This window comes from Notothenia rossii, assembly GCF_949606895.1.
Source record: "Notothenia rossii genome assembly, chromosome: 1".
NCBI classification, from domain to species: domain Eukaryota; kingdom Metazoa; phylum Chordata; class Actinopteri; order Perciformes; family Nototheniidae; genus Notothenia; species Notothenia rossii.
The window spans coordinates 91,293,865-91,321,362 of record NC_136912.1 but is presented as its reverse complement, the minus strand read 5'-3'; the positions used below and the strand labels follow the sequence as shown (position 1 = coordinate 91,321,362).

The 27,498-nt window shown below is 42.7% G+C and overlaps 1 protein-coding gene across 1 annotated transcript in view; it reads left to right on the top strand.

Moving 5' to 3' along the window:
• Positions 1-27,498, top strand: part of herc2 (HECT and RLD domain containing E3 ubiquitin protein ligase 2) — a 92,402-nt gene that overhangs the window by 48,859 nt on the left and 16,045 nt on the right. Inside the window, 29 exon segments of the mRNA XM_079684224.1 lie at positions 424-563; positions 804-994; positions 2,158-2,263; positions 2,450-2,541; positions 2,675-2,850; positions 5,087-5,198; positions 5,316-5,397; positions 5,840-6,074; positions 6,403-6,580; positions 8,526-8,607; positions 8,735-8,906; positions 10,327-10,471; positions 13,205-13,430; positions 14,034-14,205; positions 14,917-15,103; positions 16,230-16,373; positions 16,595-16,786; positions 17,394-17,547; positions 17,731-17,838; positions 17,919-18,050; positions 18,149-18,307; positions 18,670-18,788; positions 19,308-19,433; positions 19,827-19,982; positions 21,322-21,636; positions 22,214-22,428; positions 23,459-23,636; positions 25,714-25,921; positions 25,924-25,960. Of these exon segments, the coding sequence (XP_079540350.1) occupies positions 424-563; positions 804-994; positions 2,158-2,263; positions 2,450-2,541; positions 2,675-2,850; positions 5,087-5,198; positions 5,316-5,397; positions 5,840-6,074; positions 6,403-6,580; positions 8,526-8,607; positions 8,735-8,906; positions 10,327-10,471; positions 13,205-13,430; positions 14,034-14,205; positions 14,917-15,103; positions 16,230-16,373; positions 16,595-16,786; positions 17,394-17,547; positions 17,731-17,838; positions 17,919-18,050; positions 18,149-18,307; positions 18,670-18,788; positions 19,308-19,433; positions 19,827-19,982; positions 21,322-21,636; positions 22,214-22,428; positions 23,459-23,636; positions 25,714-25,921; positions 25,924-25,960 (4,539 nt within the window).

The following is a 27,498-nucleotide window of genomic DNA, read 5'->3' as shown; positions in this document are numbered from 1 at the left end:
GAGCTTCCTTTAAGGATACTTCATGGTGCTTTTATTAAAAAAAATTAAAATGCTTCTTCCTGTAAGGTCAGACTTACTTTTATTTTGGGATTCGTAAATAATCCTGAGTTTCCGGTCAGGATAAAGTTACTTTCCGATGGTTTTTATTTTGAAAAACCTGCCTCATCCTATGCTTCCTGTAAAGATGAAGTGTTAGGTCAACTTAGGTAAGTCATTTGTGGCTCCTTTAGTCATTTTTATAAACAAACATGTTATTTAAATGAAGTTTTGATATTACTTATAACTAATGCAATTTTTTGTTTGAAGTATCCAGAGGCTGCCGGTGTAGGCTACCTTTTAACTAGTACCCCCAGACCAGCCCCTTCGGAAATGTACTGTACTCTACATCTAGAGTTCTTTAATCAAAGCTTGTTTTGTCTGCAGGTGTGACGGCTGCCAGATGTTTCCTATAAACGGCCCCAGGTTCAAATGCAGGAACTGCGACGACTTCGACTTCTGTGAAAACTGCTTTAAGACCCGCAAACACAACACCAGGCATTCCTTCAGCAGAATCAACGAGCCAGGTAAGTCACACAGAAAACCCCATGTGTCCAGAACATCATATCAGAGAGAATAATCACCATTACAAATCTGGGTTAATCAATGTTGTTGCTGATAACAAGTGCCAATACTTCCTTGATTCCTTTGAGCATCTGATACCTGAATGTTTTCCATCAGTTTTTGTGTTTTGGTATGTTTACGTTGTGGTGTACCCTGTCCCTGTTTGTACTGTTTCTAAGCTATGTTTCCTCCGCCATCATCAGGCCAGTCTCCAGGTTTCTGCGGCCGCTCAGGGAAGCAGCTGAAGAAGCATCACAACAGCCAGCGCGGGATGCTGATCGACGATTGGTCGCGAGCTGTGAAGAGCCTGAACGTCTCGTCCTCCGTGAACCAGGTCTCGCGCCTCATCGACAGCACCGATCAGTGCTGGCAGTCCTCCGGATCGCAGGGAAAGGCACGACACTTAATGCTTACTCTAGAAACTAGAACATTCCCTACTGAGATATTGTGACTGTGTGACTACTGTGTAATAATACCAGCGATAGGGAGGTATTGATAGCAGTAGCTGTATAGTTGCTTTATGGGGCTTTTATTTTAAATAACATGTATCTTATTGAGCTTCCTGTAAAGATTCTATGGGGCTTTTATTTCTGCAAGCATGCCTCCCTCTTAGCTTCCTGTAAGTTTCTAGTGCTTTTATATTTTAAAACATGGCTAGTCCTGAGTTACCTGTTAAAATAGAGTTACCGTAATTTTCGGACTATAAGCCGCGCCTTTTTTTCCATTTTTCGACGCTGCGGCTTATATAACGGTGCGGCTAATCTATGGATTTTTACAGCTAACGGCCACTAGGGGACCCCCTAAATCTATGGATTTTACAGGTTACAGTCCACCACCTTTAACTCTATGGGCTCTATGGCCGGTCCGCGCCCCCCACCTTTAAGCGGCTGCTCTAGCAGGAAAAGCTGGAGGCCGGAAAAGAGTGAGACAGGTAGCGCGCAAAAGTAAAAGTGGAACCGAGAGTGGTACGAGAGACAGAACGAGAGCAAGACAGACAGACATTACGAGAGCGAGACAGTTTGTCCCCGTACCACTGATTGAAAACCACTGCTGTAGATCACTGCCGGTACGTGCGCTGGGAGCGCACCGTTTAAGTTTGAAAGTTGAAAAGTTTGTGTGTCTGAAACGCTATGTGATACAGTACAGTTTACACAGCACATGTTCTGTAGCTACTATTGCACTAAATGGTAACACTTGAATACGTTATGCAAATATGCAACTTGTTTGTTGAAATGTTAATAAATGGGAGCTTCCTCAAACAGCCATCTCTTTCCCGACAATCCCCTCTGTGCACGAACCCTTACATATGGTAATTAAACATTAAAACACCTGCGGCTTATATTCAGGTGCGCCTTATAGTCCGAAAATTACGGTACTTATTTTTTAAAAACGAGCCTCATCCTAAGCTTCCTGTAAGGATACATTAACCCTTCAGGGATTTAACAAAGGGGTGAAGGAGAGTAGGAATAAGTATGCCGGTCACACAGATAAAGATGCATTACAGTCTATTCAATCTTTATTGGAGTATAATGGACTTCTTTATGTTTTGCTTTACAGCACTGGATCCGTATGGAGCTGTTTCCAGATGTTCTGGTGCACAGGCTGAAGATGGTGGTGGATCCAGCGGACAGCAGCTACATGCCCTCACTAGTGGTGGTGTCAGGCACGTAACATTTGAACAGTTTACACACACTTGCACCTTAGTTTAGACAAATACTTTGTATTTCTGCATTTACGAATCAACTATTTGCTTTTCAAATAGTTCCTCTTGTATCCACATGTTGTTGTTGTTGATATATATATTTTTTTTAACATCAAAAGCAATATGTTTTTTCTTCTTGAATTACAGGTGGAAGCTCTTTGAACAACCTAATTGAGCTGAAGACGATTAACATCAATCCGACAGACACCGCCATCCTGGTCCTGAGTGACTGCACTGAGGTCCGTTGGCTTTTAATTGACTTTCATTTGTAATGAATGTTAATTATCTTAACTCTCCTGCCTCACTTTAAAAGTTGGGCACATGGGTTAAAAAATGGTTGTAGATATAACCCGAATGACCTGTTTCCCACAGTATCACAGATACATCGAGGTCGCCATCAAGCAGTGCCGCAGCTCGGGGATCGACTGTAAGATCCACAGCCTGGGCATCGTGGGACGCATCAGAGCGGAGGATGAAGACCTGGCCACCGTGCCCTTCCTCGCATCGGACAACGAAGAGGAGGACGACGACAAAACTGCTACCGGGAGGTGAGTTGTGTGGTCATAGATGATTTCCTTGTTTATAATAAGCAGGCATTTACATTACATTACATTAACTAGCAGATTCAGGAAGTAAGAAATGTGTAAATGCTCACAGGAAGCGGTGGAAGACGTTTTCAGATTGTTTGCTGAAAAGAAAATACTTGAAAAATTAAAAAGTATATTCTTCAATACGTGTTTTAAAGGTCACTTATTGTGCAACATTCACTTCTTCATGTCTCTTCTACATCAACATGTGTCCCCTCTTCTTCATGTCTCTTCTACATCAACATGTGTCCCCTCTTCTCCATGTCTCTTCTACATCAACATGTGTCCCCTCTTCTTCATGTCTCTTCTACATCAACATGTGTCCCCTCTTCTTCATGTCTCTTCTACATCAACATGTGTCCCCTCTTCTTCATGTCTCTTCTACATCAACATGTGTCCCCTCTTCTTCATGTCTCCTCTACATCAACATGTGTCCCCTCTTCCTCATGTCTCTTCTACATCAACATGTGTCCCCTCTTCTTCATGTCTCTTCTACATCAACATGTGTCCCCTCTTCTTCATGTCTCTTCTACATCAACATGTGTCCCCTCTTCTTCATGCCTCTTCTACATCAACATGTGTCCCCTCTTCTTCATGTCTCTTCTACATCAACATGTGTCCCCTCTTCTTCATGCCTCTTCTACATCAACATGTGTCCCCTCTTCTTCATCATGTCTCTTCTACATCAACATGTGTCCCCTCTTCTTCATGTCTCTTCTACATCAACATGTGTCCCCTCTTCTTCATGTCTCTTCTACATCAACATGTGTCCCCTCTTCTTCATGTCTCTTCTACATCAACATGTGTCCCCTCTTCTTCATGTCTCTTCTACATCAACTAGTGTCCCCTCTTCTTCATGTCTCTTCTACATCAACATGTGTCCCCTCTTCTCCATGTCTCTTCTACATCAACATGTGTCCCCTCTTCTTCATGTCTCTTCTACATCAACATGTGTCCCCTCTTCTCCATGTCTCTTCTACATCAACATGTGTCCCCTCTTCTTCATGTCTCTTCTACATCAACATGTGTCCCCTCTTCTTCATGTCTCTTCTACATCAACATGTATCCCCTCTTCTTCATGTCTCTTCTACATCAACATGTGTCCCCTCTTCTTCATGTCTCTTCTACTTCAACATGTGTCCCCTCTTCTTCATGTCTCTTCTACATCAACATGTGTCCCCTCTTCTCCATGTCTCTTCTACATCAACATGTGTCCCCTCTTCTTCATGTCTCTTCTACATCAACATGTGTCCCCTCTTCTTCATGTCTCTTCTACATCAACATGTGTCCCCTCTTCTCCATGTCTCTTCTACATCAACATGTGTCCCCTCTTCTTCATGTCTCTTCTACATCAACATGTGTCCCCTCTTCTTCATGTCTCTTCTACATCAACATGTGTCCCCTCTTCTTCATGTCTCTTCTACATCAACATGTGTCCCCTCTTCTTCATGTCTCTTCTACTTCAACATGTGTCCCCTCTTCTTCATGTCTCTTCTACATCAGCATGTGTCCCCTCTTCTTCATGTCTCTTCTACATCAACATGTGTCCCCTCTTCTTCATGTCTCTTCTACATCAACATGTGTCCCCTCTTCTTCATGTCTCTTCTACATCAACATGTGTCCCCTCTTCTTCATGTCTCTTCTACATCAACATGTGTCCCCTCTTCTTCATGTCTCTTTTTGTCCTGATCTGAAAATGTCTGAATGCCTGTCTGAAAATGAGCTGATCAGATTTTGGCCACTTTATGATGTCATAACGATTTTTGGGCTTGTGTAACCATTAGCCAATCAGCAACCAAGGTAACCCGCCCCCCCCCCCCCCCCCTTATCACCTGAATCTCCTCCTAGAGCACCATTGTGTTCTTTTTAACCAAATATAGGGGCGTGGGGAGGGGCTTCTTATTTTCATCTAAAGTAACAGACAGAGAATCAGCACTTTGGAAACAGGGCTGAAACAGAGGGGTTTATGGGTAATGCTGCAATGATCTGGTTGATGTTTCGGCCAATCAGAGACATGTTCTGTATATATCTGAGACCTATATTGATGAAAAACAGTATAATAGGAAACCTTTAACCAAAGATTACCGTGGTAAGGTTTAGCTACATTAAGAAAGTGTTTGATTCATATCTCATGGCAGACCATTAAAACTCATTCATGTTCTGATCCTCAATGTGTGCGTTTCATTTTGTCCTCCAGTCTTGCTCGTAAGAAGTCCTCTGGTCTGGACTCAGCGGCCACCATCAGGACCAAAGTGTTCGTCTGGGGTCTGAACGACAAGGACCAGCTGGGAGGTCTCAAAGGCTCCAAGGTGCAGACGCTGGAGAGTTCCCTCTACATGAAGGGCTGCAGTCATTTAGGGTAGATTTGTCCTCTGAGTGAGAGAAGCTGCTGCATCTTAAATAACGTCCTTTTGTGTCCTCCACAGATCAAGGTTCCTTCCTTCTCTGAAACTCTCTCTGCTCTCAATGTGGTTCAAGTGGCCGGTGGCTCCAAAAGCCTCTTTGCAGGTGGGTGATAAACGTTTAAGAGTTAATGCTCAGTGTTTCCCTTATATTGATTGATTTAGAATTATGAGCCAAAATCTCACAGTGCTACAAATAACCTGTGGGTTTTTTTATTTTCCGTGTGTTTAGCTGAACTACATCAGAACATATTGTGTTGTTATTTTTATTTATTATTTGTATTTATTATTTATTTTTGTTTGTCACGCTCTTACATTTTGGCTACATGGTCTTTTTTGGTTATAACTGTGGTTTAAATATTGTACGCCTTCAAGTGAAGATCAACTATGTATGGCTTGTTAATTGATGTACAATAGTAGAGACTAAGCTGAACACTTGTTGGCTTTGAACTGCTCAATCTAACCTATCAATGCACCAAATGTATTCTCTGTGTGTCTTCAATAAAAAACATATTGTGTTGTATGTAACCGTTGTGTCCATGCTGCAGTGACGGTGGAGGGGAAGATCTATGCCTGTGGAGAGGCCACTAACGGCCGGTTGGGCCTGGGTCTCTCCAGCGGGACCATCCCAATCCCCCGCCAGATCACTGCACTCAGCAACTATGTGGTGAAGAAAGTTGCAGTGCATTCTGGGGGACGGCACGCCATGGCGCTGACCGTGGACGGGAAGGTGTTCTCGTGGGGAGAGGGAGACGACGGCAAGCTGGGACACTTCAGCAGGATGTACGTTCAGCTGCACGAATACTGTTGTTGTTATTCTTACAATAAATGAACATTTAAGAGGCGAAACATATTTAAAAATTACAAATTTTTGGCACCAGAAATGTGCATCAAAACATGGTCAAGTGTATTGATAGTGATTTTTGATATAGTCTTCCTATCAATTGTTTTTACGTAAATAATACACAGATAATATTTGACCGTCATTTCAAATGTTTCCACGACATTAGAATTTTCCTGGACACGTTAACCTGCTCCAATTATTATACATTATGGACAACTTTCTTCTAATATGAGTAATAATTACATGTTTTTCTATCTTTTCCCGTAGGAACTGTGACAAGCCTCGGCTGATCGAGGCTCTGAAGACGAAGCGTATCCGGGACATCGCCTGTGGCAGCTCGCACAGCGCCGCCATCACCTCCAGCGGGGAGCTGTACAGCTGGGGCCTCGGGGAGTACGGCCGCCTGGGACACGGAGACAACACCACGCAGCTCAGGCCCAAACTGGTACGTCTGTACTTCTTCTATCTAACCACTTCTATAGAGTGGTGCAGTGACGAGTCCTGAAACCCGGAAGTGAGTTAGCATTTTACCACTTCCGGTTCCCTCGTCTCAGAGTCAACGGTTTTTTGAGCATTTCTTTGGAAAATAGTTGAAATAAGCTCTGTGGTTGAGACACATTGAAGAGACGGATCACGTTTTGTTCTACGACATTAAATCCATCAGCAGTGACCCCACTGGGGAGTTTACGTGTCTGAAAAACGATGGTTGTTACCAAGTGGCTGAATAGGACTACAGAAGTTGTCGAGGGCGTTGTACGTCATTACACCGAACACGTAAACACTCCTCTAAGTTCCTTTGCCCTGTTCTGCTTGAAAGCAAGTACCTGCCTCCTGCAGACTGTTAAAACAAACTCTTCAACTTGTACCATTTAGAATCTGTATGTTTTGAATACGGATCTGAAGTTGCCGTGACGTTGAAGTCGTGCTGCTGTAGTTAGTTTATAGCAGGGGTCGGCAACCCCTGGCACGCGTGCCAGCATTGGCACGCGGCACCGTAACCAGTGGCACACTAGGAATAAGTGGAATAAGTGTGCAAAATATTTAAATTGTATTTTCGGATCCTTAACAAGACCGCCGCCAGAGCGCGTCTCCCCGTTACCTGCAGAAGGAAGCCATGCACGCAACGCAGCCCCGCTCTCTTTAACTCCAGGTGACTTTCTGCCGCTTTCCTCCGTGGTGCAGTGCTGATCGTTTCACCACGGAGGAAAGCACTTCACTAATTTCAGTACCCATAAGGAGCTGTACAAATGCCGCAGTTTTTGCGTGGCTGTGTTTATTTAGTTGAAAGCCCAGTGGCGATCTGCTCATCTCTCATCGAAATAATATGCTACAAAGGGGCGGACTGGCCATCTGTGTGTTGAACTTTCCTGTCGGCTCCCAGACCGTAGTCGAGGAGGGCAGAAGCAACAAGCTTCAGGTTCAATAACCCACTTTAGATTAAATGACTGGAGAGAGGCGAGCTCTTCTTGGGAGGACGTTGCATTTATTTAGCTGTTCTTCTGTTTCACAAAATACATCACAGACCTCTGTTTTTCTGCTTTCCCGTTTCACTTCCAGAAACACACACACGTTCCCTCACTGTCGCTCTACCATCCACAAACACACATGCACAAGCCACACCCCTCTCTCTCTCTCTCTTAAAGGGACAGCGATCTCATCTCACTCTGCATGACCCTAATATCATAACATGTGTGCTCTGGAAAATCACAGAACGGACGATCGTCCTTATTATTATGCCGTTTAAACCAATTATTTAAATGTGTTAAATTCGGCATCATGTAAGTTGCGCTGACAGGTCCACACACTGCTTCCCCTCAGCGAGGCTCCCCCGCCCTCCTGCTGATAGTTCACGAGCTTCAAGCTCCTCAACCGCCCCCCCCTCCCCCCCCCCCCCAGTTGATAATTCTCGATCGTTGGCACGCTGATCAATTTTTTTTTTTTAAATGGCACTTCATATCAAAAAGGTTGCCGACCCCTGGTTTATAGCATAACGTTAGCATTTTACTTCTGGCGATTAGATTTATGATTCGAAAATGATAAAAGTAGGGTAGACATGTGGAGATTATCCGGCTGAACAAAACATGCATTTATCAAACAGGTTCGCTTTCCACAGACCTTATTTTTTTACTATAATCCAAAGGAGAAATCCCATCGCTTTTTGTAGAGTCTGCCCCTTGCGCAGTTTACTTCCGGGTCGGCCTACACAAATACGTCATCCCTGCACCGCTCTATACTCTGCAGGGACACAGATGGGCTTAAGACTTCATACAAAGTCAAAAAGCTACAAGAACAAAAATGCTGATATTTTTTGAGATTCATGAATTTTTCAAGAATGCAGATATTCTCTGAGATTTAAATTGACTATGAACTCCGTTTTCTGTGTCTTCTAGGTGAAAGTGCTTCTGGGACACCGAGTTATCCAGGTGGCTTGTGGGAGCCGGGACGCTCAAACTCTGGCCCTCACTGATGAAGGTATTTCTGTTCATCAACTATCCTTCAGAGTATATAGTGTGTATTCAAAAGTCTCCTGAACCACCTTTAATTACGCCTGAGAAGCTTTCTTTCCACTTAGTGATGCATGTATTTTCTTTCCTGTCAGGCTTGGTGTTCTCCTGGGGGGACGGGGACTTTGGGAAGCTGGGTCGTGGAGGCAGTGAAGGCTGCAACATCCCCCAGAACATCGAGAGGCTGAACGGACAGGCGGTCTGTCAGATCGAGTGTGGAGCTCAGTTCTCTCTGGCACTCACCAAATCTGGAGTGGTGTGGACCTGGTAAGAAGGAGGATTTTTTTAACATTACATTCATTGTTTCAGGGTGATTCTGAAACACCTTTCCCTGGACTGCAGATGAAACATAGCCTCCTAAACGAATCATTTCTCATCTTTGCTTTCCAATGAGTGTTAAAGGTCACCTATTGTGCAAAATCCACTTCCTCATGTCTCTTCTACATCAACATGTGTCCCCTCTTCTTCATGTCTCTTCTACATCAACATGTGTCCCCTCTTCTTCATGTCTCTTCTACATCAACATGTGTCCCCTCTTCATCATGTCTCTTCTACATCAACATGTGTCCCCTCTTCTTCATGTCTCTTCTACATCAACATGTGTCCCCTTTTCTCCATGTCTCTTCTACATCAACATGTGTCCCCTCTTCTTCATGTCTCTTCTACATCAACATGTGTCCCCTCTTCTTCATGTCTCTTCTACATCAACATGTGTCCCCTCTTCTTCATGTCTCTTCTACATCAACATGTGTCCCCTCTCCTTCATGTCTCTTCTGCATCAACATGTGTCCCCTCTTCTTCATGTCTCTTCTGCATCAACATGTGTCCCCTCTTCTTCATGTCTCTTCTACATCAACATGTGTCCCCTCTGTGGAAAGAGACTCTGAAAGTTTCAGGAACAAAGATTCTCTCTCTTTTTGTCCTGATCCATTTCTATAAAAACCTGTCTGAAAATGAGCTGATCAGATTTTGGCCACTTTGTGATGTCATAATGATGTGTTGGCTTGTGTAACCATTGGCCAATCAGCAACCAAGGTAACCCCCCCCCTCACCTTATCACCTGAATCTCCTCCTAGAGCACCATTGAGTTCTTTTTAACCAAATATCTCTCAGAGGGGCGTGGGGAGGGGCTCCTTATTTTCATCTGAAGTAACAGACAGAGAGGGTGTTTCTCAATCTTGAGTACGCTTGCTTGGTAGCACATGTCTTCCGAGTCACTTGCTTCAGAAGCGAGGCAAGAATCCTTCCTGGCATTGGGAAAACGAAGAGTGGAACAGGCGAGCAAGTGTGCAGGTGTGCTTCATATGTGGTTCGTGCGCAAAGCATTGTGGGGATTTTAAGACCGCGGAGTCTACACATGTGCAGCCTCGAAATATCTCGCTACGAAGTACGCAGAGCTCGGTAGAATTCCAAGTATGCTGGACATTGGAACAGTCCTTCGGCGGCACTCGATGACGTAGTGTGCTTGAAATAGTGGCTCTGGAGCAGCTTTACTGGACATTGAGAAACACCCACAGTCAGCACTTTTGAAACGGGGCTGAAACAGAGGGGATTATGGGTAATGCTGCAATGATCTGTTTGGTGTTTCAGCCAATCAGAGACATGTTTTGTATATATCCGAGACCTGTAATATATTGATGTAAAACAGTATAATAGGGGACCTTTAACTGTTCGTGTTTCCTTACAGGGGCAAAGGCGACTATTTCCGCCTGGGCCACGGCACCGATGTCCACGTGCGAAAGCCTCAGATGGTGGAGGGACTGCGGGGGAAAAAGATTGTCCACGTGGCGGTGGGAGCGCTGCACTGTTTGGCCGTTACAGAAACCGGACAGGTGTGTACTGACCGTCAGAGCGTTACAACCCAGAGCCTCTGCTCAGTTACTGCCGTGGCTCTGAGCCAGATGTGTGTTTTCTCTTCCTGTGGCGCCACTTTATTAATCGACTCTCACTACTCTGACCTTTACTGTCTCACAGCCAGTTTCCCTTTATGTACTACCATCCCTCAGAAGGAATTTAATGAGACATCACTTCCTATCATAAGAGGCAGCTACTCAATATTTGAACACTTGAAGAGGTTGTTAAGATTGAGTGCTTAGAGCAGCTTATCAAACAAACTAAAGAATGTATTTAGATAACCACGGCACATCCCTTTTTTTAAACCATACATATATCATTAACACAGGAGATGGAACAATAAAGAAAACACACCTAGGAAACTGATTACTAGATTGATTGTATTCCATTGCCGGGGTATAGATTTCCCTTCTCACTGGCCCCACCATTGTAACCACTGGCCCGGAGCATTCGTTCAAAAATGATCGACTCTAATGATTTAGAAAACGAACACATTTGTTGCAAACTATACATTACTACTTTTACTACAACATTTGAATTAGGGCTCCTCAAGTAATCGTATTTTAATCGCAATTACGATTTTGGCTTGCAACGATTATGAAAACAACATAATCGAAATAAAACGATTATTTTATATATTTTTTATTTGTATTATTTTTTTATTGGTTTTTCAGTTGAATTATACTTAGAGTTCAGGTTAATCAACTGTTAAAAACATGCTGTTCAACATTTTTTTTTCAATAAATGGATAATCGTTTTTAATAATCTTGATATAAATGATTGACCCAAATAATCGAGATTATGATTTTTGCCATAATCGAGCAGCCCTAATTTGAATCATCAGTTCTTCCTCATTTTCCTCAATTGTTCATATTTGGTTTATTACAATTATTATATTGTGGTCATTGTTAAAAGAAAAAAAGGAGGGTGACATTTCTGCTAAGAGTATTATTATTTGTATAACACACTTCCTGCCTCCCTGTCATTATCAGGAGTTAGACATGTAATGGCTATGTAATAGATTAGATTAGAGCAGGGGTGTCAAACTCAAGGCCCGGGGGCCAAATCCGGCCCGCGACTTCATTTTATGTGGCCCCACAAGAGCTTGAAAAAAATATGATATGTTTATTATACGGTTACATGCCGCTTTACAGAAGCTCGTTGCCCATACATGGAGCACAATGCATCTCAAATTTGACTTTTTTCTCAGAATTTGTCTTTTTTCCTTCAAAATATGCCTTTTTTCCCAGAATTTGGCTTTTCTTTTTAAATCATTTTGTGACATTCTCACTGAAGACACTTGCAATTATTTGCTAGACTTCTGCTTTCAGACGTAGTTAATTAGGAAGTTATTACCCTATCCGATAATAATCCAATGTAATACATTATTTTATATATATTACATTTTTATATATGTATTTTTATGTAGTCTTAGTTACAACCGGCCCTTTGAGTGCAACCATAATGCGAATGTGGCCTGCGATGAAATTGAGTTTGACTCCCCTGGATTAGAGCCTTCATTCTCCTAAATGGCTGGGACATTTCCCTGAAGCCAATATACCTTTTATATGTTCTACTCTTCAGTTACTTGTCAGCATAGGTCGGCATTGATTTCATACTCCCTGTCACTCTCCTTTAACTCCTCCGGTGACTTTCTTTTATTTGAAGATTGTTTTTTGGCCGGTTACCGGTGGTTTTAAAAACATTTTGGCGAATAGGTGACGCTGCGCTCTACTCCGCAGCAAACAGCCATTTGATTTTCATCCAACAACGACAACCATCTCACAAAACGCTATGTTGTAGCGTTAATAAACAAAACAATTTAACAAAATTGCTTGTCAAAATACCAAAATACCACAGGACAATGTGATTTTATGTCTTACTGTTTGTTTTTTTAAAGCAACATTTTTAATGGCCCGAGCAGGCAAGTGGAAAGTATGTTATGCTGTCTAAATGGTGCTTCCGGGACAGAGTGCCATTTATAAGCAGGGGGTTCGCGGGGTCTTAAAAAGTATTAAAAGTTGATAAACCAATTTAGCGAAAATTAAGCCTATTAAACAGCATTCTCCAAGGTATTACATTTTGTAGCTTGTTTTCAATAAGTATATAAATGGTCCAAAGAGGTTGTGTTCTACAGTGTGCCTGAATGTAATCATTGCGTAGGTGTGTAGTGTGATTCTGTGTAGTTTATTTATGGCATCCCGTTGGATTTGACGTCATCTGAACAGGACATCGCACGCTCACTGCTTGATAGCGCGCAAAGGTCCGTTTACGCCGGTTGCTAAGCAACATCGTTATGGGGAAATGCAAGTCTGCGTCCAAATGGTTGGAAGATAAGGAGGAAGGAAAAATCCATACTGTATATAGTCAATGTGAGGTAAAGTGTGTCGCCAAGGTAACCGGTTAAAATTCAAAGTGGAGATGAGGTCTTAAAATGTATGGGAAGGGTCTTAAAAAAGGTCTTAAAATGTACGGAAAGGGTCTTAAAAAAGGTCTTAAAAGGTTTTACATCTGACTTCAGGATTCCTGCATATACCCTGATAATGTCTAGCCCTGCTTTGCCTCTCAGGGCGTCTGTACATTTATTAAACTAAAGAAAACTAAGTTCACGATTTTCCATTTTTAGAACAGTTAAAGAAAACCTTGAATGTAACACAAAAGACCTTCGTGTTTATACTGAGGCTTTCCCCTGTCTCGCGTTTCTCCCTCAGGTGTTTGCGTGGGGAGATAACGACCACGGGCAGCAGGGGAACGGCACCACCACGGTGAACAGGAAGCCCACCCTGGTGCAGGGTCTGGAGGGGCAGAAGATCACCCGGGTGGCCTGTGGCTCCTCCCACAGCGTGGCCTGGACCACCGTGGACGTGACCACGCCCTCCGTGCACGAGCCCGTCCTCTTCCAGACCGCCCGGGACTCGCTCGGAGCTTCTTACTTAGGTACTCATCAAATCTTTCCCTCAAAATATGGGGCCCTTTTTTCCAAATGTGTTAAGAGGATAAAGTTCCCAATCGTTCCTGATTAAACTTTTGCATTTTGGAGGGGTCCCAGCACTGGACGGGTTGTCGCGGGGAGGTGGTTCTGCCGTACTGACATTTTTGTTTTAGCTGACTGGTTTTCTATTTATTTATTTGTTTATTTGTTGTTTGTCTGTTTTTGTATGTCTGTTTGTCTTCTGTCTGTGTGGGATTTTATTTGCTCTGGTGTTAAACAGTATTTACATGGTTACTCTACCTAGTAACCATGAAGTGAAGATTTGTTTACCTACTTTTGATACATGCTCTGATAGAATAACTTTATGCTGTTGAAAAAACCCAATAAACAAAGTTAAAAAAGTAATAAAAATAAACATTGTTCCATCTTAATAGTGGGGTTTCTTAGTGAGTTTCTCCTGTGATGGTCTGAGGACAGAGGGTGCAGCTACTTTACTTCTGGAGGTGGCACAGATCGACTGCAGCTCTGACTCTGTCTAATATCTGCAGGAGCTGTATGTGTGTGTCACATTATAAACAGTGCCATAGTGTGTGTGTTGTCCTCTGCAGGCGTCCAGTCCGACACTGACTCGGCAGCAGTGAACAACAAGCTGAGCGGGCAGAGCAGCGTGAAGCCCAACCGCCCGTCGCTTGCCAAGATCCTGCTCAGTCTGGACGGCAACCCGGCCAAGCAGCAGGCTCTGTCCCACGTTCTGTCAGCGCTGCAGATCATGTATGCTCGGTGAGTCGGAAATACATCCTCTCCTACAACGCACCATGTGACTCAGCCATGTTAACGACTGGCTAAGGACCTTTGTCACCCCCCTCCTTCTTTCATTTCTTGTTGCACATAAGCCTTAGAATAAAAAGCCAGAATGACATGTGACATGCACACTAAGAAGTCTGAAAACAGTACAAATAACAGTCATAAACTCGGAACATGTGAAAGAGTAATCTATAGACGCCCTATTTAGTTTTTTGGGGTTTTCCCTTTCCTGTAGTGTGTTCTATAGGTTTTAGTGCATGTAAATGGTCTGCAAAGGCTAAAATCTCTGTGGAAATATGAATGCAAAATTGTCCGAAATTGCTGTTTTCAGCCCATCACATATGGAGATGTTCTGCTTCTCTCTGTCGTATATCATATTAAAGTGAATATCTTTAAATGTCTCTAGATTAAAAACATCAACGGATAATGAAAATAATCGTCATGACAGCCACCTTAGTTTAATATTCAACCGTGAAAATGAAAAATCTTTTGGCTAGCATCACGTCAGGAAAGGGATTAAGATGCTTTGGGAGGTTGATGGTGTTACATTTCTCATAGCTGTGTTTACAAAGTGGTGCTGAGTGACGCCCTGAAAGTGTGTATGACGTCTAAATAATATAATCAGGCACTGTAACTGTCATTAGTGTGTGTGTTACCGTTGACAGGAAGTGTTCTGTGTGTCCTCAGGGATGCAGTGGTTGGAGCTCTGATGCCGGCCAGCATGATCCTGCCTGCAGAGGTTCCCGCCAGCTCCCCTCTCCCCCCCTTTGACTCCTCCTCCTCCTCCAGCGTCAGCGATGAAGAGGGGCCTCCGGTCCTTCCTGAAGCCGAGGAAAGGCTCAGCCCCAACCCCTGGCAGGACAAGAAGGGAGAGGTGAGGAACACATTTATATTTAGTATGACTTAAATCAGATAAACATATAACCTCAGGCAGTTTCTAAAACGTGTGGGGTATCTTGGCAGTTTTGCCGGCCAGGGTCTATTAAGAATGAATACACGCGATAATACCTTACAACGCTCAATATTAAAGGTCCCATGTCACGGCCATTTCTACTGATCATAATTCCATTGTTGAGGAGGTCTACTAGAATAGATTTACATTGTTCTATGTTCCAAACTCAAATGTGTATTCACTCTCTGTACTAAACGGCTTGTTGGAGCTCCTGCCCCCCCCCCCCCCTCCCTATGAGCCCACTGTGATCTGATTGGTCAGCTCGCCCACTCTGTTCTGATGAGTCCACCACCGTTACAGCGGAACATCAGTGTTTATGTTTTACAATGGCGTTTGTTAGCAACCAGGAAATGACACCAGTAATGACAAACGGATGAGAATGCTGCGTGGGGCCTGGGTGCCGTGCTGGCGGGACGCGTTGGGGGGCTCGCTGCTGTGAGGAGGGGACAGTGTCAGCTCATTACTGGTGTAGACATCGCGAAACTCAGCCTGAGCATCATGGGAAGCGGGGGGGTGCTGAGGGGGCTGCAGCACACCCATCTGCGAGGCTCCACAAGCACCCAGTGTAAGCGCACCACAGTTTTGCCGCTGAGAGAGTGTGTGTGTGTGAGGAGCTCCACGGATTGGTCCATTTGGGTATGGTCACGTCACTGTACACAGCAAGGACAAAAAAGATCTCCAACCAGGCGTTCTGGGGCAGCATAGACAGGTCTTTTCTGTGTTAGAGTTTTACTCCCTACAGGGTGTACTTTGAAGGTTTGTGACTCTGCAGACCGTTTACATGCAGAAAAACCTTCATAACACACAAGGAGACGGGTAATAACCAGAAAAGCATGACATGGGACCTTTAAAAGGATGTTATAATTCAAACTAAGTTCATACAAAGAAAGAAAATTGATTCTGTCATACATGGTGCATTTCTTAATTTAATGTTTTTATTTAAGAAATTGAAAAAACGCACCCAACTGGATCTAGCCTATTGTGTGAACATGGCGCTAACGTGTTTTTATGTGTGTGTTTGTGTGTGTGTGTTTGTGTGTGTGTGTAGGCTCCCTCCTCAGAAGATGCTCTCACCCCCTCCTCAGGTATAACCCCCTCTGCCTCCGGTGGTTCCTCTCGTCCCTTCATCCCCGTCACTGATGACCCCGGAGCCGCCAGCATCATCGCTGAAACCATGACTAAGACCAAAGAGGTGAGTTTGACTGACTCAGCATGAGTGAATTCATAAAGTGTTGCAGGAATGAGTCCTAAAACCCAGAAATGTGTCGGCATTTCAGCACGTCACTAAATGAGACGACTAAACGTCATGTGACCGTGCTGTAGTAAGCCAGGGAGATGCTACCTACAAAAATGTGTAATTTCTGCCCCACTCCTTTAACCCGAACACGTTGTCCTGCTTTATGTTCCCTTCAGGACTCGGAGAGCCATAGTAAGGTTGTGGGTCCGGAGCCTCAGTACCTGGATGAGTTCACCAGTCTGCTCGTTCCCGATGATACCCGTGTGATGGTGGACCTGCTGAAGCTGGCTGTGTCCTGCCGCTCCGGAGAGAAAGGGAAGGAGGTGCTGTCCGCCGTGCTGTCAGGCATGGGAACAGCTTACCCTCAGGTGATTTGCTTTACTTTTACAATATCACGTTACCGGTAAAACCCATTTTTTTACTTTGCTTGTAAGATGTACTCTCTCTCCTGTCAGTAGCTTTATTAATGTGCAAACACATGTTGACTGCTTGTGAAGATTTCAACATTTGGGATAGACATTGCTGTTGCAAAACCGAAGTGTAGCCGCATTTAAAACATCGTAGTAGTATTGCAGAGAACGACCAACATGAATGCATTATGAAACCAGCTAAATAGTTTGAAGCTCCGTTATCACATTTTGAAGTAATTTTGGGGACAAAATATTATCATTGCAATTTGAGATATAAAGTATTCATTTCCATGTGAGCATTTTAAAAATCAATAATGAACATAAAAAACATTAAAGTCGATCTAAAGTAATTTAAAATTATTTGTGCAGCCCTAGTTTATACTATACCATAGAAGGAAAAAGAAAAGATTATTATATATATATTATTAATATGGCATAATTTGTCTTATGGAAACTTTTGTGAATTATATTGAATGGTTATTTGGGTGCATCTTTAACTCCCTAGCCTTGTGATTGGTTGGATGTTGGTAACATTTGTTTAATCTCTGTCTCTCTGGTGTTGCAGGTGGCGGACATGCTGCTGGAGTTGTGTGTCACAGAGTTGGAGGACGTGGCGACGGACTCTCAGAGCGGCCGTCTGTCCTCTCAGCCCGTCGTGGTGGAGAGCATCCACCCGTACACCGACGACACCTCCACCAGCGGCACCGTGAAGATCCCAGGTACAAACAGAGAAGATACAGAAACAGAGGGGATTATGGGTAATGCTGCAACGATCTGTTTGGTGTTTGGAGCCAAACACTTCAGAGACATGTTCTGTATATATCTGAGACCTGTAATATATTGATAAAAAACACTTTAAATTGCCGTATCATCTTTACTGTATCTCTTATTTTGTTCTGTAGGTGCCGAGGGTCTGAGGATAGAGTTCGACCGCCAATGTTCGACGGAACGACGCCACGACCCGCTGACCATCATGGACGGAGCCAACAGGATCGTATCCGTCCGATCAGGTGATGAGAGGAGGACCGTAAATCTGAGTAACCATTAAGTGTGTGTCAATGAATGAAGTCTGACCGTGTGTGTGCTTCAGGGCGGGAGTGGTCCGACTGGTCCAGTGAGTTGAGGATCCCGGGGGATGAACTCAAATGGAAGTTCACCAGCGATGGCTCAGTTAACGGATGGGGATGGCGCTTCACTGTGTATCCCATCATGCCTGCTGCTGGTGAGCCACTTCATACGACTGAACACTGACAATAATCTGTGACCAGATCAGTGTTTCCATTAAGAGAATGTGTGACATTAATCCGTTTCCCTCCCCAGGTCCCAAAGACCTCCTCTCAGACCGCTGCATCCTGTCCTGCCCCTCCATGGATCTGGTCACATGTCTGCTGGACTTCAGGCTCAACTTCGCCTCCAACCGGAGCATCGTGCCGCGCCTCGCCGCCTCCCTGGCTGCCTGCGCTCAGCTCAGTGCACTAGGTACGGTCCTTGTGGCCATAATCATCTCCAAAAGGTTTATTTATGTGACTTTTCTTAGGCAAGGCAAGTGTATTAATATAGCACCTTTCAACAAAAGGCAATTCAAAGTGCTTTCAAAAAAGGAAAGACATTAAGAGCATTAAGAAACATATTACATTTAAAAACACTCATTTAAAAGCAAAGATAATAAACATTACTAAATGTAACAAAGGTACATGAATAACCTTAGACCTTTAGGGATATGTCTGAGGTACAAAAAGGTAAAAGACAAGTCAGATGTAAGGAGTACGGTTCGGGTTAGAGGTGTAGAGATTTAATGGCGTTTCGGAATTCATGATGTATTTAATTGAATGTATTTGCAGCTGCCGGCCACAGGATGTGGGCTCTGCAGAGACTGAGGAAGCTTCTGACCACAGAGTACGGTCAGTCCATCAACATCAACCGGCTGCTGGGATACAGCGAGGGCGAGGCGCGCTCTATGGTGAGATCCACGGGAGAAAAGATTCTTGTTTCAAATATTTGTATTGAGAAGAAGCATACAAGTGTAAGCAAACGGACAGACTTCTTTGGGGTGGAAATCATGCTTCCCTTTTTCAACATAGAAGACAAACAGAACAGCCAACAAGAAATAATAAAGAAAACACATAGCATGGCAGGATTATCATACTTAATGACATATATAGTCATAGTGGGAAAGAACAAACAAAATAGTATATATAGTACGAATAAATAAATAAACTTAAAGGGTGAGGAGAACGGTTTCTTAATGAAAGGCTTTACTGATATATTTATTGGGTTTATACCATGTTTGGCCAACAATTTAATCTACAGTAAGGAGCCTGATACAATATCTGATCATATCATCTATTTTGGTGTGAAGATATTGCTCTCTAATAATAGTGTTATTAAACATTGTAAATAACTATACAATACAGTACTATGGAAGCTCAAAGCTCATGGTTTAAATAAGTAATTTATCTGATTAACTATTTTCCTTCAGAGTTTCACAGGCAGTGCGCTGGCCGCCTTAGTGAAGGGGCTTCCAGAGGCTCTGCAGAGGCAGTATGAGTACGAGGACCCCATCGTCAGGGGAGGAAAGCAGCTGCTTCACAGTCCATTTTTCAAGGTACGTTCATAATTATTATTACCTTATACCACCATGGGTTAATAGCAGTGTAACGTAGGCCCGTATTTACTGGACTTTGAGCGGGAAAAGCCTTTTGAAGTTCGACACATTTAAAGTCATATTGTCCGTTGGAAATAATTAAAATGTTACGAGCCGGACCGACCTACATATATTCTGGTTTCTTTCAACATGTTTTATTTTATCTAACAATATTAAGGGCTGAAAGAAATAATGTGTGTCTACATGACTTAATGATGTAATTTCTCATCTTCATATCAATTCGGACTCTGAAATCTCCCTGGAGACTTTGACCAAAACCAATTATGTGGAATGGACAAATGTGCATTCGTTTTTTTGTAGATCATAAAGGAGGTTTTTGTGTTATTTATCCAGGTGTTGGTTGCTCTTGCCTGCGACCTGGAGCTGGACACGTTGCCCTGCTGCGCTGAGACCCATAAGTGGGCCTGGTTCCGCCGGTACTGCACCGCCTCCAGAGTGGCTGTGGCTCTGGACAAGAGGACGTCTCAGCCCAGAGCCTTCCTGGATGAAGTGAGTCTTCACCAGAATCACTCTACAGTTACTAACATTGCGCAAACAAATGACTAGATTCTCCCTTTGACAGACTAGAGGTTTATATTTGCGTGACATTTGCGCGACTTGTCCACATGCAACTGTCACAGGGGTTGTGCTGCAGTACAGAGACACGGCGGAGTCATCAACAGTGTTATGTGACAATGGACACTGAACTAAAGAGAAAGTTTGAAAGTTTAAAATGTGTGTCTACCACTGCTCACATCTTACTTATTGCAATAGTAATTGTTTTATGTGTGCACATGTTGGCCTAAGTTTTAAGTTTTGGCTATAGATGAGAGTAACACCTACGTCACTTCCGGGCGAAATTGTTTGGCCCCGCCCACTCTTGGGGGAAAACAACGCTGTCATTTGAATGGCGGTCAATACACATTCTGAAGTTTTTGCCAATCCGATCAGAAATGAAAGAAAACCGTGGATTTTCTGTTCTTCAAAGAGCCCGATTACGATGGGCAGAGAGGCAAACAATTACATTACATCTTTGGAAATCAACGATCGGGCTCGATATATGGTTAAATTAAAATCAGTAGACGAGGCCGTAATTTCGCCAGCTGTTACTCTCGTGAGCGAGGCGGAAAATAATTGTTTTATCGTGCCAAAAAGCTGCTGTGTCGTTTATTGCACCCCAAACATTAAAACAAATCCAGAGTTCAGTGTTTCTGGACTTCCTCTAAGAAGAAAGGACAGTAACAGAAGAGCTCTGTGGCTTCAGGCTCGATCGCCGTTCAAATGACAGCGTTGTTTCCCCAAAAGTGGGCGGGGCCGTAAAGTGACGTAGATGTTACTCTCATCTGTGGACATCGATCGCCAACTGCTATATTTAACCATATATCGAGCCCGATCTTGGATTTCCAATGATTTAATGTAATTGTTTGCCTGACTGGCCATCGGGCTCTTTGAAGATCCACAAATCCACGTTTTTTTCTTAAATTTCTTATCGGATTGGCAAAAACTTCAGAATTTGAATTGACCGCCATTCAAATGACAGCTTTGTTTTCCCCTAAAAGTGGGCGGAGCCGTCATTTTTGCCCGGAAGTGACGCATGTGTTACTCTCCTATAAGCTGTTGCTGAGTCACGCAAAAGTAATGTAACGAGTTACTTTATGTAGAGAGTAAAGAAATAATGTAATATATTAATTTTTTTTCTTCTAAGTAATGTGTAATACAATACTTTTTTTGAGTAACGACCCCATCACTGGTCTTAACACTTTTACATTCAAATGATATTCAAAAAGAAGATATATTTAATACCAGGTATACTACAAATTGCCCCTCCTTATCTCCTCTGCCGTTGAAGGTCACAAAGAAAATCCGAGAGCTTATGGCCGACCACGAGATCATGAACAGCCTCCACGAGAGTCACGACTTGTTCAAGCGCGAGCACGACGAGCAGCTCGTTCAGTGGATGAACCGGCGACCGGACGACTGGACGCTGTCGGCCGGGGGCAGCGGAACCATCTACGGCTGGGGCCACAACCACAGGGGCCAGCTGGGGGGCATCGAGGGGGCGAAGGTCAAAGTTCCCACGCCCACTGAAGCCCTCGCCACACTGAGGCCGGTGCAGCTGATCGGGGGGGAACAGACGCTGTTCGCCGTCACCGCAGATGGAAAGGTCTGTCTCTAATCTCATCACACAATACAGTAATTAACATGTTTGATGCACAATGTTCGTGATATTTTTGTCTGTAACTCATCGATTAATTTGGCTGCAACAATGATTAGATCTAAGGAGCCTGATTCAAGTGTTTTCAATTGAATTTTTCCAATGCAAATGTCACAAAATGCTGTTTTCTGCTTTTCAATTTGGAGATTTTCAGATTTTCTCTACTTTATTTCACATTAAAGTAAATAATGAATCAAATCAAAGTTATCTAAATAGTTTCAAGATTTTCCACTGATGTCTGCAGTAAGAAACTCAACTTAGAAGCATTTTCTACACTGGCAGTATCCAAAGAATGTCCTTCAACCTGAACATTATGAACATATAACACATATCTTGATAAGAAATGTATGCATAAGTTCTTATTATGAATTTCAAAACATAACATGCTGTTACCATGACCCTTATCCAATGTATTCTCATATTCTTAACAATAGTGGAGTATTAGAGAGTGTATAGTTTTGTCTGTGGTCTTCCAGGGAAACGTGATATACATTGTCATATTAATAAAAAAATTCTCGATCCTCAGCTGTACGCCACAGGATACGGGGCGGGGGGCCGGTTGGGCATTGGGGGCACAGAGTCCGTCTCCACCCCCACGCTGCTGGAGTCCATCCAGCACGTCTACATCAGGAAGGTGGCCGTGAACTCCGGAGGGAAGCACTGCCTGGCGCTGTCCTCCGAGGGGGAGGTGTACTCCTGGGGAGAGGCGGAGGACGGGAAGCTGGGCCATGGGAACAGAAGGTCCACACTCAATAATATATACATGACTTTGAACCTTCAATGTACAGTTCACAACACACACGATGACATTTTAAACCACTGTAGGAATTAAGGAGTGATTTTAAGTGTTCAGTTTGAATTGTGCCACGAATTACATATATGATGTTTGTCAATCTTACAAAATAATTTCCATGTAAAAAAAGCCACAGTTTGTCGTAAGACTGTTGAAATAAAAGACTATAAAAAATACGCAACTAGAAAGACTACAAATCCCAGAATCCCGGTCCCGCATGCTGGCTCTTACCGAACCGACTAACTCCCATTGTGTGTATGTACAGCTCTCAACATGCCCAGACTTGGAGTGATTTTCACCTCTTTTAATACTTTTCACCTCATTCTGAAAGAAAGAAGTGAAATGTGCCAACGTGACGGCCGTCTGGGTGTGTGGTGCAAGACGGGAGATGTAGTTCATTGAGTGGTTTCACACAAAAAAAGTGTTACTTCACAGTTTTACGACACATTCTTTTTTTTTTTACTTGCAAAATTATCTTTTAAACTGACAAACATCATATGTGTAATTCGTGACACATTTCAAACGGGATCGAAAGATAATCTTTCTCTCTCCATTGACTTCAACACATACTTTTTCTGAAATAAGGTCCCATGGAGGTCCCCCGGAAGGGGAGGGACTTCGCCTCTCTATAGAAGGAATTTTGTTATAAGATTATACATTTTTCATAATATGGGTTTTGACCATATTTGGATGTAATCTTTGAAAACACATTTCTACCCCCATGTGTAAGAAATAGGATTATGCTGCACAAAATGTGTTCTAAAAAAACATTTCTGTTTAAATAAGAAGACATACTTCTTCCAGTATGAGCTCAAAATACAAATTAAAGTAACACATTTCTTTCTATGTGGTCTAAAAAACTGCTACATTTGGTTTGTCTTTATCCCCCTTCTCTACGTCTGTATCATCTTTGAAAAAACGTCTTGCATTGCACTTGTTGAAGACTGTTATATTGACATTGACTCCTCTCTGTTCCAGCCCGTGTGACCGCCCTCGTGTGATCGAGTCCCTGCGGGGGGTGGAGGTGGTGGATATCGCAGCCGGGGGGGCTCACAGCGCCTGCATCACGGCCAGCGGAGAGCTCTTCACCTGGGGCAAGGGTCGCTACGGACGCCTGGGGCACGGAGACAGCGAGGACCAGCTCAAACCCAAACTGGTCAGTAACGTTTTACATCTATTTCTCATATAACCTCAGCCACAACGCAGGCTCTATGCATTACATTAATGCACACAATGTTGACAATATCTGTTTTTTTTTTACTGCACATATTTTAGTCCATTCTATTTCAATGTAAATACTGCTCTATTTTATTTTTTATTTTACTGTATTTTTTTACGTTATTATAGTGTTCTTAATACACTAGAACCACCAGAGGTCGCTGTATACCTAAAACCTCCAACGGGTCAAATTTACCCGCTATTGATTTTCAAGGTAGAATGTTCTTTTATTTATCATGTAGAACAGTGAGTTTTGATCGCACAGGGATGACATTTATACCAATATAATCTGTGGACTCTCAGCTTTTCATATTATATAGTTTGTGCAGATAGCATGAAGTATAAAATATCGCTACCAGTGCTGATTTAAAGGCTTGGTGTTAGACTTGTGTTTTGTTTATGTACAAATCTCTCTATCTCTCTCTCTATCCATCTATAACTATCTATCTGTTTCTCTCTCTCTCTCTCTCTCTCTCTCTCTCTCTATCTCTCTATCTATCTATCTATCTCTCTCTCTCTCAATCTCTCTCTCAATCTATCTCTCTATCTACGTGTATAAGGAACTGCATTAGACATAAGGCGTTGCTATAGCAACACGTCATGTTTACGAAAAAAGAATTTCAATCTGACTTCATATTGACAATTTCTAACAACAGAGGGTGCTACATAACACACTTTCAGGAAAAGTCACAGACTGGGAGACTTTAATATTTTATTGAAAAAAAGTGACATTCAATCAAAAAACAGCTGTGGGTAAAATTGACCCGTTGGCGGTTCTAGTGTTAAAATAGTTCTCTATCTGTGTTTTTTGATTTTTGTTTTACTTTTATGTATGCACCACGACACCAAGTCAAGTTCCTCGTACGTGTCAACCTACCTGGTAATAAACCCGTTTCTGATTCTGATTCTGATAAAGGCTTTGGATTACCTCAATATCAAATGCCATGCGAATAAATCCAATAGAAAGGAAATATCAATAGGATGTTTTTTACTGTAGTGTATTATGTAAGACAACAGAACAATGTGACCGTAGAAAAGAATAAACCAAGATATTTAGGATCAGAAACGATTGTTTTTATAGGAAAACCTGCCTTTCATGAAGCATATTCAGGCAGCAGCCGAAACACCAACAATGGAACACGAGCACTACAGTTTAAAAAAAGCAGAAATAAAATCTGAGCTGACAGAAAATGCTCCGTTTTAGTTTAATACACACAGTTAAGCTCACACACTATTTTATGAACTTATAGGTTCACCTGCTGAATTCAAAACAGAACAAATGAACCAAAGAAAGTGAAAACCATCAGCAGATTCAGGCAGGAGGCGTATAGATGTATTATCCTACAGAACAGAACAGAACGGCTCACAGAGACGAGACAACATCTGTTTCTTAACAAAACAACGACAATAAGCACACAAGATCATGGGGTGTTTTCTTTTCAATACAAAACATTAACAGTATAGATAATTAAATAAAAGATTCAAACAGTTAAACAAAAGAAGGGCCTATCGGGGGAATATAAACTTTCCATTTCTCCCATCTTTTTAGGTTTTTACTAACATTGTAATCTTGCTATTACAGGGTGTCCGCGGGGTCTTAAAAAGTATTAAAAGTTGATCAATTAATTTAGCGAAAATTAAGGCTATTAAAAAGTGTGAATGTAATCATTGCGTAGGTGTGTAGTGTGATTCTGTGTAGTTTATTTCTGGCATCCCGTTGGATTTGACGTCATCTGAACAGGACATCGCACGCTCACTGCTTGATAGCGCTTGAATGCGTCCAAATGGTTGGAAGATAAGGAGGAAGGACAATCAATACTGTATATAATCAATGTGAGGTAAAGTGTGTCGCCAAGGTAACCGGTTAAAGCTCCAAATGGCAATGAGGTCTTAAAATGTATGGAAAGGGTCTTAAAAAAGGTCTTAAAAGGTATTACATTTGACTTCAGGATTCCTGCATATACCCTGTATTAATCAATTGACTTGACCTCACTGTCTCTCTGTGTCCCCTGCAGGTTGACGCTCTGCAGGGTCACCGGGTGATCGATGTTGCCTGTGGCAGCGGAGACGCTCAGACTCTGTGTCTCACAGACGACGACATGGTCTGGTCCTGGGGGGACGGGGACTACGGCAAACTGGGCCGGGGGGGCAGCGACGGCTGTAAAATCCCCATGAAGGTAAAAGAGTTCTCACTGTGGCGTGCAACAGAGGTCAGCAGAGGCATGGCTTTATACTATGTCTCCTTTCCCCCTTATTTGACATGTGAAGAGAACAGAGTATGTGTCAAAAGCATCAAAATTCATTTTTACTTTCTTGTAATGTCTGAAACACTTCTTCAAATGTACAGTAGTTAAGCACTGCTAGCTTTTAAAAACGTGGGCCTTGTGGTAGATATTAGGGATGGGAATTTGAAAGCAAATTTATATTCGAATATTCGACCACAAAAAAAACGGTTAACCGAAATGTACATGCCTATAAAAAAAAAAAAACCTTTTGGGGAAAAATGTTTACAAAAATACAAGAACATTTTTTAATTAAAAAAATAAATTAATAAATGTTCAAATAAGTATAGAAACTGTTGGGGGCAGAACCTCTGCTCCGCGCGTTCCTCTATGAGTTTGTTTTAAAAGAAGGAAAAGTCAAAGCACCAGGATAAGAGTTAAACAATAATCTGTTTTGATGGTAAAACATACAATACATCACCCAATCACCTAATCACGAAGCACTCTGCAACAGCAGCTTCAAAATGCAGAGTACTCCGGGCTCAGGTTCTACCACCGCGTGAGACACCTCTCACGAACGGCCAGTCAGAACAAGAGCGCCGAGCCTCAAAACCATCACAACATTTATACACAGGTGGGGAGGAGTTGTGTCGCTTGCTCCTCCCTAGCTATTTGTTATTGGCGAGTTCACTTCTTTTATTTCCAGCTTCTTGTTACACATATTGCTACTATTGATACAAAGTAATCAAACACACACATATATTTCAAGATATATAGACTTCCCTGATATTTTCACATGCTGTATCTAATGGAGAATGTCTCCTCCCCCAGCTCTTCTAGTCTCCTGCCATGCAGAACTGCTCTCTCTCTTCATACAGAGTAATAAAACATGTTAAGGCTAATTTCTCCACAATGTTTGTAGCAATTTAGTACCCACACATGAAAGAATAAACAGAGAAATCAAATAAAACACCAACACAGATATGGTTCAGCAATAATCACATATATTTACTGCAATAGACAGACTTCTTCCCTAAACGTCTTTCACGCACACGCATTTTCACCCTTAACAGAATGTAATCGTTCTTGTAGCCTAAGGGCTTCTGTGAGCTTCCTTTCACCTCCAAGTCCGTTTTACTGAAATGAATACAGACATTAATGAAAACAAAAGAACCCTGGTCTCCAGACCTCTGCGTGAGCTTTGCAGGAAATAAATCATTAACTTTAACAAGACTTTAACTGCATTATTTGAGGAAAATGTCTCTGGGAATTCCCCTGTTAATTGCACAGTCTATCGATAATTAACAGAGACTCAAGGGGCCTCTTCTTGGTATCGGCAAGGCAGAAGTCACTCAAGGCAGAAATCACAAGTTTAACACACATTCTATATAAGGTGGCATTAAAATGAATATACCAGAAATACACTATCAAACTTTCTGCCTGACTCAAAACCAAGTCGACTTTGTCAACTGTATTGAACTGGTGATCACAGTTTGAACAGCTGACAGCTATAGGCCTACAGCTTTCATGCTTAAAACATAACTTGGTTTTTAAATGAAAGAGGGATCACACACGAAC